Source organism: Canis lupus, chromosome 24 (assembly GCF_011100685.1).
Source record: "Canis lupus familiaris isolate Mischka breed German Shepherd chromosome 24, alternate assembly UU_Cfam_GSD_1.0, whole genome shotgun sequence".
NCBI lineage: Eukaryota > Metazoa > Chordata > Mammalia > Carnivora > Canidae > Canis > Canis lupus.
In genome coordinates, this window is record NC_049245.1 from 46,926,607 (window position 1) to 46,940,573 (window position 13,967).

Below are 13,967 nucleotides of genomic sequence, written 5' to 3' on the forward strand. Positions count from 1 at the left end.
CTAAAGCAAGAGTCAGCAGTCTCCAAAGGAAGACAAAACCCAGTCTCTCAACCTGTCACCCACCATATCCAGCATCGAGCAACAATCACGAGACGTGCAAAGAAACAGGAATGCATGACCCACCGTTGAGGAGAAAAGCAGTGAACGGAGTGAAGCTGAGGAGCCCAGATGCTGGCCCTGCAAACACATCAAAGCAGCTTTGACAAAGAGGCCAGAGGCATGATGTCCCGGGAGCTGTGCTCTCTCTCAGGACGTGAGCAGACAGGGAATCTCAGCAGAGTCAGAAACCCTAAGAAAGACCGGCGGGAAACCCCACAGGCACAAATACATCAGCACGTGAGAGCTGCCCTGGGTGGGCTTCACGGCCGCCTGCCGATGACACAATCGACGCAGTCAGGGAACCTGGAGACTGCGATCAGAAGAAATCGTGCTGAGGACAAGAGAAGATGAAAGACAACTGAACAGTGCCTGAGACCCAAGGGCAACATCATCAGGTCTGACATATGTGTAACTGGAAACCCCACGAGAAAAAAAGACCAGCAGAAAAAAATTTTGAAGAAATAAAGGTCACAATGTCACAATGTCTCAAATTGGAGGAAAAACACTGACCTACAGATCTAAGAGCCCCGACCAGGCTGAATGTCAAGAGAACCAAGTCTAAAGACAACCCAGACAAACATCTAAAAATTAAGACAATAACCTCAAAGCGCCAAGGAGGGAGACAGCAGGCGGAGACCTCGGTGGGCCCAAGAAGGCAACCGAGCCGCCCCTTCTACAGGACCGCGCCGGGCATGGACCTATCACAGCCAGGCATCAGGTTTATGAATGAGAGTTTTGCAATTTGGGGACACACACTAGGAAAACTCCCACCTTTTTTGTGACCTGGAACAAGACAGCACAGCACTGACGCGGGAATGTCCTTGCAGGCGTGCAAGACGCCAGCTCAGGTAGAGGGGCCCAGGGAACAGGGCAGGGGGCACGGCGCAAAGGGTGCCTGGTCCTGGGGCACAAGTATCCCTCTTGGTGGGTCCTTTCTGAAAGTTAGATGACATCCATCCGGATATGCTCCGCATATCCAAGAATGTAGAAGAAAATAAATCTTAAATGAAAAAAACACTGTCAATCCAGAATTTTATATTCAGGTAAAATATCATTCGAAATTGAGGGAGAAACATCGCCTCTTTCACGTACACAGAAGCCGAGAGAACCCGTCGTCAGCACACCACACAAGAAACGCTGGTGCTGCCCTGCAGGCCCAGGGAACTGCTGCCAGCGCAAGCCCGGCCGCCACCACCACCAGAAGCCGTAGGGAAAGGCCAGGCTTGCTTTCTTCCTGTAATTTACTCAAAAAACAAGTCACAGTGTAAACAAAAGTAGCAATACCCTAAAGTTAGGTTTATAACTACATGAAGGTATCACCACAAACAAAACAAAAAACTAACAAAATCTGAACAGAAACCAGCACGGGCTGCTTTCCCTCACGCCAGGCCCCATGGCCCCGTCCGTCCTCCTCCAGGCCTGCGTCACGCACGCTGCTCAGGAGCGGGCGCCCCTGGAAGGCGCTCCAGCAGTTAGCGTCACCCTGCGCTCCCTGCACAGGCCATCTAACCTCACGGCATCCAATCACAGCCCTCACTTCCTCACAGAAAGAACTTCCATCCACAAGTCGACGGGAAAAAGAAATTCCAAGGGAGATGGCCACATACATGTGGCCAATTCTCACATGTGTCTGCCGACCGAGAGGTGCCCCCGAGGCCCCCACCAGCCCTCGATCGCTGTCGTGCTACGTACTTCTGTCCCCGACCCCGGTCCTGGAGAATCCACTTTCCTCTTTTTCCTGGGCCCGATGGCGGCGAGTGCTGTGAGGTTGGCATCGCGCTGCCTCATCTGTGCCAGCTCTTGTTGCTGCATCTTTGTTTTGAAGAGGAAACGAGGACTGTCATTTCATGCACATGACTTTTGCTTATCACAAAAGTAACAGAGACATCAAAGATCTTCAGAAACTGTCTAAATTAAAATTTCTTTACTGTTTTGACTGTAATGGTAGGTTTATCCTGCGATCAGAAAAATCATAAAGCAAAAATACGTTCATCTTTAGAAGCTCAGAGAATATAACAAACTGTGTAAATATAAAGACTGAAGAGACCCCATGAGAAATTACTGTTCCATCTAAAAGCAGAACACACAGTTGCCCTCTGCAAACATCTTACATAGCCTCATCACAGAGATGCCACCACTTTCTTCCCCTTTCTTTGGTTGGACGATTAGGTTACATAAGAATCTATTTTCAAATGTATAGTAAAGATTTTTTATTAAAAGAGCTTACCTCTTTTGCCTTCTGTTTCAACCTTAATTGTTCTGGATCTTCTTGTCTGGATCGAGACTATTTTTTTTAAAAAGTAAAAAAAAAAAAAAAAAATAATGAGCGAACTATCATCTAACAAAAGACAAAAATATAGCCTGCACATCATGGAAAAAAAACAAACTCTTAATCCGAAGAAAATCAGGCCCACTGGAGAAGCGCTCAGAGGCGGTCATCATCCCGCCCACCGGTCACAGGAGCCTGACAGATGGCATGCCAGGACGGCCCGCAGGGCTCTGGACGCAGGTCCACGTCCCACCTGCAGCCCTCTCCTAAATCACACGCATCACGTCTTCTGCAGGGCCAGCCCCCAACACAGGGCCAGCCTCCCACAGCCCTGAGCGCGTGCGCGGGTGCTCAGGACCCAGGCCAGGAGCAGCCCCAAGTGCGGTACTTGCCTTGGCTGCTCGCATAAGGATTTCTCTCTCCTGCTCATCCTTCCTCTGCTTTTCAATTTGATCGAGCTGCTCAAAAAATTTAAGCTGAGCCCGGACGTCACTTGCCTGCTCATATCTATCATCATCCTACAAAAAGGTAAAAACACGGTCATAAATTTGGGGCCTAGGCTGGACAGGCTGCACATCATCCCACCTCCCAAAGCAAGTCCTACATAACTTCCACACCTGACCCCTCATCCCCAGATGGCCTGTGTGTGACATGCTCTGCGGGTTAACACACACACAAGTGAGTCTCAGGCAAGCTGTGCTGGGGCTCGCGGGGGTTTCCACTCTGCACACTTTGTTACTGTTCCTTTATTCTAACTGCCGCTCTGACGGCACCGGCCTCACACCGTCGGCCCCTCTGGGTACTGCTCATGTGAGGGAGGGAGGAGGAAGGCGGATCCCACCCTGCAGCCTGCCCCCGGAGGCTGGGCTTTAGCACAGGTGACCCTCCACGAATCCAAACAGAGCAGTGGTCCAAGTCACGGGAGCAGGCGTGGGCCAGAGCCCTGAAGGTCTGCAGGAGCGAGGGTAAAACCAGAGGAGGCTCCCCGAGCTCCAAAGTGGGGGAGGTCACCTCCATCCCAGACCCAGCCCAGGCTAGACCCCTGACGTGCACCCTCATGCAGACCCATCCTACTTCCCAGCCAGGGCACACAGAGCCTGAGGCCACCATGGGCTAATGAGGTGGCCTCGTCCCCAAAACGTAGCTCCATGAAACACTCAAAACCAGTGTGCCACCCCCACGTCTGGTGCAGGAAGAGGCTTCCTAGCACCACTGACCAGGAGTCCACAGCAAGTGCAGCCTCTTTGGGAAGCCAGTGAGTTACCTTATAAGAGAAGTTCTTCTGCTGAGCAGTTTCTGATATCTTTTCTACAAGGTTCTGTAGCCTCTGCTGCGTAGCGTGGGATACGTAACTCACTACGTCTGGATGCAACTCCGTGATGCCGTGTTTTTTACCTGGGGGTAGGCAACACTTTACAAATGTCGCTGTTCTGTCGTCCACGACTCACCGCTTGGAGCAACGTGAGGACGGCCCCCGCAGGCCTTCGGGGCGGGAGGGGTTGGTCTACACCCGCTGCAACTACCTGAGGACCACTGGCATCAGCCATGTAGGACACGGGCAAAAGGCGGGACAAGGCACCAGGCGTGTTCGCGGAGGCCCACGTGCCCCGCCAGGAGCTGCCGGCAGACGGCAGCTCCACTCGGAAGACTAAGCCACACGGGCACACCAGCAGTCCTGGGGATGGCTGCGGGGCTCCAACGTACCTATTTCTAAGATTCTTCTTTGTAAAGGCGCTGGTAAGAGGAAGGTTTCATCCTTACAGGACCGTGTCAGGGTGCCCACTAATTCAGAGTTCGTGGCTAATATTCGTGCACTTTCTTCTGACAGGTTCACTCCCGCCATCGAGGCCACATCATTGATGTCATCATCATCCCTTCGGAGAAGAAGATAATGCTGACTGAGCGAGGGGCGCGTCAGGAGGTGCACTTGGGGGGCCTGACCCAGTGGGACCCCGTGTAGAAAGCACGCCGATGCCCTCTAGGTGTGCATCCGCCAGCTCCCTCCTGTACCGCGCTGTCACCTGAACGAGGAAGGCTAGTGGTTCTTTGAAAATGAATCTGTTCTTTTAAACGAAGGCCCGATGGAGCTTAAAGCCACACAAGCGTCCTGGCGTGAGGACGTGTGCAGAGGGCCCCCCCAGTGAGGGGTAAGTTGAGGGAGCAAAACCCAGCAACACTGTCCTCACTGCTTCGAGGAGTTTGTTCCAAGTGAAACCTTTCTTTAAAAAGTCAAAGAGCATTAATTTATTCTTAAAACAGTAGCAGTTACAGAAAAGCCGGAGTCCAGGGTGTGGGACTCTTTCTTTCCCTTCACCCGCAGGAAAGCTGCCAACCCGAACCCCCCTCCTCCACCCTGTGCTCCCTGCACCCAAGGGCGTCCCTGCATGGCTCTCCAGCCTCCTTAGCCTGGAATGTTCCTCAGCCTTGCTCTGGTTCTTGTGCCTGTGACACCTGCAAGGCCACAGGCCAGGAGTCTTGCTGCACGTCTGTGTCCATCTGATGTGTCGTCCCCACCCCACCCTCAGCTCGAGACAAGAATGTCACACAAGCTCCGCAGAGGGCTGGGTCTCCTTGGTCCCTTCCTGACGTGCTGCGAGCTCCAGCCCTCGGGGGTCCCGGCCCACATCCCCCTTCCCCATAAGTTTCCCATTCATTCATTCTCACAGGCTCGTGCTTTCCCGTCTCATCCAGTGGGCACAGTCCATTCCTACAAACATGGGCAGTGAGGAGGCCCTAACTAGGCAACTCCTGTTGATTCTGATGGTGTCCGTCCACCCCAACACTGCTTTCTGACCTATCAAGATGCACCAGCTCCCCCTGTGAAGACCCCAGAACCAGCCTTTCTAAGGTGTCTGGGTCACAAGAGCAGAACAGCTTTTAGAAGACATAGTCTGAGCACTGGGTGTGCTGGCCGCCACGCCGGGGCGCCCCCGGTGCACAGAGCAAGGGGCTTCGTCCAGTTCCCCCTACGTGTGTAGACACTGAACCCCGAGCTAACTCAGCCCCACGGGGGCCGTTCTAGCTCACTCTTCTGCACTTCTAACTCCCTCCCCTGGCAGGAAGACACCAGGGTTCCCAGTGACCCTTGCTCTCTTACTACTCTGACCTGCCAGCAGACCCCCTTTCCTCATGGATGTCCTCCCCGCCCCACCAGGCGCTGGCCCTCCATGCCAAGGCCCCCAGGCTCAACACCCTCCTCACCCCACTTGGGTGCAGATGAGGCTAGGGCCACCAAGGCTCAGCACTGCTGATGCTAACTCCGTTCCACCAGCCAACAGCTTCAGGGATGACTTCTGGGAGGGAGCAGCCCCGTGAACACCCCTGAGATGCAGGACCTCTCCTGCTGCTTCACCATCACCCACGTCAGCACTACAGCCTCTATCCCATGATTCCCTGACACGTAGTCCCTCGCCCGGCTGCTCATCAAGAGCCCATGGTACAGCGTTTCCACAAGTTTTAAAGTTAAAAGAAGGGCAGGTGAAGCGTCCTGCACTACAGCCATGATGCACTCACAACACTGAGACGGAACATCATAGCGACGGGTTTTCTATTCATTCATATACCAAAAAGCGCTGCTTAGTTCCTGCTACGAGTCTGAGGCACACCTCCCTGCACAAACTTTGCGGAAAAGGTGCACACAAAGGTCAAAATGAAGCGGGGGAAGAACGCAGCGTCAAAGCTGTAGTCGTGGGTGCCACGGGGCGGCCCTCTCCTTACCGAAACGAGCCTCCCCCAGGCTCCTTGAGTTTGTTTTTCTGCGCAGCAGCTGCTTGAGCCGAGACAGCAGAGAGAGCTTTGGTTCCAGGTAGCACGGCGGGCTTCACCACGGGGACTGCAACACAAGACACCAACGGTATACCCACCAACAGGCCGTGGGCACACTCCGTGGAAGCCCCCGCCACTGCTCTGGAGCCTGGTGGCCCAAGGGGCAGGCATCGCCGCGGACCTGCCACGATGAAGCTGGTAGAAACTCCGGGATCCCAACCCGAAAGTACAGGCAAAAGCGTAGCGCGCCCCCCAAGCACTTACTCCTCTGAAACCCATCGCCCTCTGGCAAGTGCGAGAGAGGCTGGGAGTGGAGCAATCAGCTGCGCTGACTGGATCTGACTCCCACACCCACCCCCCACGGAGGTGACGGCCACACGGTGCTGCCCAGGCAGCTCACGGCACCGAACGGGGGCCCTCACCTGGCTGCAGCTGGTTCAGCTGGATCTGCTGGGGTGCGGTGAGCACGATGCGGCTGTGAGGCTGCCGGAGCGCGACCATGGGCGTCTGCGTCAGCGTCACCTGTGGCGGGCGGATCAGCGCTCCGGGCTTAGGCGGCTGCTGGATCACCTGAGGCAAAGCCGCGGGCCCATCAGCACACCCCCCGGAGCTGCCAGCACCCGTCCCCGGCCAGGGCCCTGCCAGGACCGGGACACCTGTGTCAGGTGCCACAACAGAGACAAGCCCTTGGGGCAGATCTGCACAGGGGGCCTGAGGTCCTGAGGTCGGAGCCGGAAGGAGGCAGGCTGACTTGGCGGGCTGGCGTGGAACACAGGCCTTCCCCCGTAATTTCAAATTACGGTTGCTGAGGGCTGCAAGCCCACTTTCCCTCCTCCACGGGGTCTCTAAGAGGTGCGCTGCCTTTTTTACACTGGGGGGAGGGGGAGGTCAGATTTCCCAAGTCCTGCCCTGAACTTGGCCCTTAAGGAAGAGCCTCTCCGACGGCCTCCCCATCGGGGCCTGCCTACACTCACCACCCCAGGCTGAGCCCAACCCTGGGCATGTCCCTGCTGCCCCCTTATCACAGGCCCACAGGGCACGGTGCTGCCCTGCCTAGAGCTGTCAGCTGGAGCCCGCTCCCACCTCGGCCTTCACCTGGCTCAGCCCCTGTGCCCGGCCTGGCGCCGTGCCCCGCACACAGCGGCGCCCCCCAGGCCTGCAGGGCCGAGCCCTCTCTGGGGCCAAATGCTTCAGGACTTTATCTCAATGTTACAAAGGTGACCAGCTGCATATGCCCTGGACTACAGGGCAGCCGCTGAGGGACAGGGCAGTGCCCTGCGACCAAACGGTCTCCATGACAAACCTATGAAAAATCACACATAAAGAAGAATAAAGATAACTATTGCCTCAAACTGGTTCACGTCAGGTTTTGCCATAAACTCAGGGAAAAGCCTCAGGTGTGCGTCTCTACAGGCTTCAAGGCAGGCAGGGAATGGGCCAGGCTTGGGCCTGAGCGCACTGCTGTCGCCCCGCCAACAGGCACACCACATCCAGCAGGACCAGGGAAGTAAAACGCAGAACTGACCCTGCCAGTCAAGACTGCCTCTGACTGCAAACCACAGACAGCATCAGGTTGTTCACCTTTCAAGGACGGACGACTACCCACCCATTTCTCTTCAAGAGAATTCTCCTTTGGCGTAAATTAGGCCCAGTGGTTTGGGGAGTCCCGTACATACAAATCTCTGCCCCTCAGCGTGACTCATGCACACCTTTGGCCCCCTGTCCCGAAGCTCCCAGTCCCGTAGGCCAGATGCTCTGACCCACTGTGAGCATGAGTCCCTCACCACCCGTCCACACAAAGACAGAAGCTGTCCCCTGAGCAGGTGGGAAAACAGCCTGATGGACTCTGGTTGCTCACTCGGTTATGAAGTGGCTGCTACAATAAAACACGTTCTACAACCTGCTACCAAGTCACAAGGCAGCCTGCACTGCGGAGGTTTTTTAACTGTGTGTAAGGAACAAAATCCCCTTCAAAGTTGAAAAAAATCAACTGCCTTTCTACGTCTGGGGAGCCCAGCTGTCTATGGGAGCACATTTAAAGTACAATTCTTCCCAGCAGAGATCTCCCTTCTCCAGCTGCAGAACTCAGAAAACTGGACCCACATTGTAAATCAGCGATCAGTAGCCTGGAACTTTATCTCACCAGGGCCCAAACCACGGCTGCAGAGCCGGGTTCAAGGCCGTGAGACAAGAGACCCACCGCCATCTGCCTGACGTATCGTCACCAGGCACACACAGTTTCCGGTCTTGGGGTCATTATGTCCAATCGAAGGTCACGTCCCACTAAAATTCACGGCAAACACACCGTGATCCTTTAAACCATGAATACCTCCCCCAAACAATATGGGTAACAGACCAGTGGGGTTAAGAGCCAACATGCTTATTTCATGTTCCTGCGCAAGAAATCACAAACTTGCAGGGCTGAGGCCTCTAGCTCCTGCTCGAACTACTCAGGCAGCAGCACCCAAGCTTGTCCCTGGCAGCAGCCTTCCCGCCTGCTGGAGGGAGGCTTCCTGAGCCGGGGCCGACTGTGGGGGGCAGCGGGCAGCGAGGGGATGGGCAAGGCTCTCGCCTTCATACCAGTGGCGTGGGCTGCCCCTGCTTGCCAACGCCAACCTGTGTGGGCTGCGTGAGGCTGATGACAGGGGGCTGCAGAGCGCCGGTCACGGTGGCTGCCGTCTTCCCGGCCGTGCGCTGGGCTGAGCTGCTCAGCACCACGGCCGTGAGCGCGGTGGTGGCCTGCGAGGCGGGCGGCGGCTGCTGCTGGCTCTGCTGGATGAAGGCCGCGGAGTCGGGGGTCAGCTGTCTCAAGGCGGGCAAGCTCCTCTGGGCGGAAAGACAGACACGGGGTCGGCGGCAGCACAGGCACCAGGTTCCTTCCTCACAAACCCGGAAACCTCCAGCTCTGAGAAACAGGCCTCCAGCTCCACCATGTAGGATTTAGAGCCTTAGGGCCTCTGCCTCTGGATGTTGGGATCAGCATCCAGCACTCACGAGCCCTGAAACCGCCCCCGCCCCTCCCCCCGTCACCCAGCAGGATTATTCTCCGTGAGAACCAGCTAAAATGTTTAGAGGAGAGACAAGAACGGTATTTTTACATCACAGTGTCAAGGGTTACTTAGGAGGGCCGCCCTGATGCCCTGAGCCCTGGCTCCTCACTGTGAGCCCCGCCTGTCAGCTTCTCTGCTGGGGCTCAGTCCTCGGCCCGGGTGCTGCACATCAGCAGCTGCAGCGTCGGGGGCTTCACAACATACAGGAGAGCCGCCGGACGGGAAACTTAACAGGTCCTTGAACCTAGCGGGGGCACCTGCACACCCCTCCTCCCCTCCTGCAGGCCTGCTGCAACCTGCCAGCATGCAGGGCTGCACGGGGGTCCTCATGATTACCTTCAGGAAAGGCACAAGGTAAGGTTGAGGTGAAGAATTAAGTTCCCGGTATAATCTACTAGTGAAATCTTCTGCTTCAATTTTTCCATCCTTAAAAACAAAAAGCACAACAAAATTCTCCTGTGAATAGAAGTCAAAACACATCTCTACTCAACATGCACTGGCATCCTGTTTGGGAATCAGTGTTCTTTCTGCCAGGTCTTGCATGGGACAGAGGAGACAGCATAGAAGTCAGGCACGCCGTCACAAAGAGATAGTGACCGACACCAAAGACTCACAGAAGACCCTAGGAGGACGCCCTGGGAAGGCAGGGACGCGAGTGCCCAGACAAGAAGGGGCACAACTCCGTCCTGGAAACCAAAGCAAGTATGGTCTGAGGGTAGGGAGGCTAAGAGAGGTGGGTAAGAACGGGACATCACGGGCCATCCCCCAGAGGAGATCCTGAGAGAGGAGACCCTCAGCCAGGCCTGCTGACACCTGGGGTCCCCACAGGAGAACATAAGCTTCTGCTCAACCTGTGCCCTCTTGTTTGGGGTATTAGCAACAGACCAACCCAGAGCTAACTCATGCTAAGTTCAAAGAGGGAACAGCCAGCAGTGTCCACAGTGCCAAGAGGTCTGGTGGGAAGGGTGGAACAGGGGTCCTGGCGCGCTGACGAGAGCACAGCGGGAAGATGAGGGTGCAGTGTCGGATCATCTACGGAGCAAGGGATGGCGAGACCCAGCCAGCTCCTTGGTGTGGGGAGGACCACAGACAAGGGACCGTGGGGATGAAAGAGAAAGGCATTTATTTCAACAGAAATTTTCATTAGAAGGTAAGGATTGTTAAAATAAAAAGCCAGGAGTCCTTGCTTCTCGTGGGAGGCGAGATCACTTTTCAATCTCTAAGTTCCCTGAAAATATTTAAGTACGTGGTCTGAAACAATCGCCCGTTTGCACTTCCTTCCTTTCTAGACCAAAACCAGCATGGCCTGCGAGCAGGGCACAGAGCCAGCCCCCGGAGGAGGATGCGGCATCTCTGAGAGAGGCTGTCCCGCAGCCCATCACCCCAGCGTAAGGGACTCCTCTCTGCTGCCCACTCTCAGCTGCCTGCACTGGGAAGGCACGCCCAGAGATCCAAGAACCTGAGCCGAAAACCCCAGGAGCAGAAAGACAGAAGCCCAGACACCAAACTACCAGATTTCCTCAGCAAAGGAAATCCAAAGGCAAGAGAAGAGCAAAGAGGGACATGAGGCCAAAGGAGACAGAGCGTCCGCTGCAGTGCCTGCTGAGAGCTTAGCCCCGGCTTGAACAAGCCGTAAGCAGCCCAGGAGGGGGCCGGGACCATGCGTTGCGTGGCATGGCTACATTTGCAGGCTGACCAGGCGTAGTCGCGGTCTTTAACAAGTGTCCTTCTGTGCCGAAATATGTACGGGACTGGGGAGGAGAGGGGGAGGCAGTGGTGGGGCGCAGCAGCCACAAGATTGGGTGTGACTCGGACCCTGGAGAAGCTCGGAGATGGGGCGCAGGGCTTCACCAGACTCCGTTTTTCACTTCTGACAGGTTTAAAATTCTCCATTACAGAAGGTAAAGCAAAGACATGAGAGCAAGCCTGTCAAATGTGCTCTGTTGGGTGTGTCTAAAATGCTTCTGGAGCCAACAGGACACTTCCAAGTGGCAATCAACAGGGCCGGCTCTCTTCATGTGGATGCCCTGGGATGTGGCCAGGCTGGCACACGGCGAGGCCGCAAAGGGCGCCGGCCTCCACGTGGTACAGGGCAGGGCGTCCATGGCAGCCTCTCTACGAAGTCCCCAGAAGGCTGCCCCAGGCCCGGCGCCCGTCTGGGCCATGCACACCTGTGGCAGGACGTCCCCTCCCCGACGGACTCCGCGCATCCCACAGATGCTCTCAGGCCAAGGGGCTCTGGGTCACGCTCTTACCAGTAGGCTCTGTACAAGTTCTTTCACGTTAGCAGCTGTCTCTGTGGACTGTTTACCGGATGAAGCCAGCTTTATTAACGTAGACAGAAAATTTTTACATTTCTTCACGTTTTCCATTGTTTCCTGGAATTAAGTTAAAAAGATTCAAGTGAAAACATGTTACGGCCGATTTCCATCACAGGGTCTGGGTCAATGGAAATGCGCATTTGTATATAAGAAGCCTGCACTTCTCCTCTAAGTGTACAATAAAATGAATTAAATTATGACATAGCTACTGAAGATGAGGGAAAGCCCTGAGCAAGGAAACGAGAAGAGGAGTCCAAATAAAGTCTGATCCGGGGGCTGAGAGATGCACACGTGCACAGGAAGCTACTGCGCATCCAACAGGGACGTGGTCCTGGTCCACGGACAGCAGCTTCTGTACGACCCACGGGCCATGTCCTCAAAGGCCACTGTCTGGGCTCCTGTCGTGGTGGACTTCTGTGCAGCCTCAAAGCCCCAAGCAGGGGCCAGGGCCGCTGCCCTCACACCCCACCTCAGAGAGGCCAAGGTCCCCGGCCCTGGAGGAAGGGAGGCTGCGGGCAGGTGGGCGGAGGGCAACAGGGCACCTCGAGGCGCCTCTCATCCACCCCCACGGGGGGCACTCACCGTGGCAGCTGTGGAGGTGGTGGTGGCCCCTGGGACCGTTCGCTGAGGTGTCCCCGTCTGAACAGCTGTCGCCGTCCCGAGGGAAGTTGTCTGGGCAGCGCCACCCAGAACCAGCTGAGGCTATGAGAGCCCAAAATGAAAGGTGACCACAGGCTCCGCAGAGATGACCCTCATGTCCCCCAGAAGGAAACAAGACTCCACAGCAGGTGGAGCTGCAGACTAAGGCACCAGGGCCATGGTCCTGAGTGCCAAGGGACACAGGATGGCCCACCTGGCCAGAGACCACAAGCCCGGAAGCGCCATGCAGGGCCCAGCCTGGCATCAGAGTCCCAGGGTGGCCACCGTAAATCAGCTCTCCTCCAGAAACCAGATGCAAAACAGAAACACCACAGCTGAAACACGTCACCCGGCTTGTGCAGAGGCTGGAGACAGGGAAGGCTGGGGCATGAGGTCGTCACTAGTCACCCGGGGGGCGGGGGGCGGGCTGCGCCTCCGCCACCACGCGGACCCTTCTCTGCTCTCCACAGGCAGGTCACAGAGAGACCTCATGGCACAGGGGTTTCAGAGCAGATTCATGAGTGAGTGTGAGTGGGGAGGGGCCGCTTCACTGAACACGGGTGCCGGGCCCGCGGGTTGGGACCCCGGTGACATACCCAGGGACATCTCCAGGCCTCGGGGAGGCCCGAGGTTTCATTCCACGTGAACCATCACGACAGACTGGCCAGTTTCTCGCACCAGATGCTTCCAATTTATAAATCTAGCCTTCGATGTCTCTCCAACCTTCCAAACGTTACTTTCCAGCGGCTCGGGCGCAGGGACAGCAGCCCAGAGCAGGGCGTCCGTTCAGCCTCGGCTGCCCAAGCCAGCACCAGGCGAGTCGTCTCCAGCACCAGCAACCCCCAGCTGCGGACCCCGGGCCCCTGCCGGCCCGCGTCCTCTCCCAGGACGTCCTCACGCACCATGCCGCAACCAGAGCCGGCAAGTGTCTCGGGCAGCCGGGGGACAGTGGGGCTGCTGCAGCCGCCAGCAGGAGCCAGGGCACCTCAAGACGCCCCGTGCCCGCTCCCGAGGCCCAACGGACGCACGCTTCCCCACGTGACCCAAGACCGGGAGCCGATGCGGGTAAATTCGCCACCATACGTGATGCGGGAAAAGTGGCCTTTCCCTGTAACTGGGACTCAGGCGCGCCCACCGGACTGAGCTCGGTACACAGAGAGCGTCCCAGGAAAGCCACCCTGTCCTGGGTGCACCCCAGTCGCGCCAAGCCCACCGCGGGGCTCCGGGTGCCCCTCCCGCTGCTTCAGAGAGCAGCGTCACCCACACGTGGCGCCACGTGAAGGCCAGGTGCCGCCAGGGGGGGTGGGAGCCCCCCCGGGGGGGGTGGGGGCGGCTCCGGGATGCCCCCCGCTGTCCTGCCCCTCTCTTCTGCCTCCGTTTCCCCCTTCGGGAAATGGGAACAGCGCCTACCCCGCAGCCCCGCAGTGGGGCTTACACACAATCAGCAACGATGTAAGCACAGTCGCAGCACCCCCCAGAGGCCCAACACAAAGCGGCCAACGCCGTAAAACCCGCACTGGTGACCCACACTGGTGATGGACACACGTAAACACGTTAAGAACAGAACAGCTCTGAAACCACTTTGCTTCCGGCTGCCTCGAGCCAGCTGCTGCCCTGACCACGGGTCTCCTCCCCATTAGAGAAGGAGCCAGCCCAGCCTGGGCGCTGCCCCCTCCCCTCCTCGGCTTTCCCGACCAGAGGCTGACCCGCTGGCACCGTCCACGCAACCCAAGAGGGCTCAGCGCCTGCTCCAGAGCACTCGCCTACCCACAGCTTAAAAGCGTTTTAACAACAAACACACACCAACCCCACAGGCCGACGGGG

The 13,967-nt window shown here is 56.9% G+C and overlaps 1 protein-coding gene across 1 annotated transcript in view; it reads right to left on the reverse strand.

Annotated features, from left to right (window-relative positions):
• The window catches only part of TAF4 (TATA-box binding protein associated factor 4), a 67,198-nt gene that overhangs the window by 14,226 nt on the left and 39,005 nt on the right, over positions 1 to 13,967 (reverse strand). Inside the window, 11 exon segments of the mRNA XM_038572780.1 lie at positions 1,792 to 1,911; positions 2,327 to 2,383; positions 2,761 to 2,886; positions 3,633 to 3,763; positions 4,073 to 4,242; positions 6,086 to 6,200; positions 6,556 to 6,703; positions 8,714 to 8,959; positions 9,520 to 9,609; positions 11,439 to 11,561; positions 12,087 to 12,206. Of these exon segments, the coding sequence (XP_038428708.1) occupies positions 1,792 to 1,911; positions 2,327 to 2,383; positions 2,761 to 2,886; positions 3,633 to 3,763; positions 4,073 to 4,242; positions 6,086 to 6,200; positions 6,556 to 6,703; positions 8,714 to 8,959; positions 9,520 to 9,609; positions 11,439 to 11,561; positions 12,087 to 12,206 (1,446 nt within the window).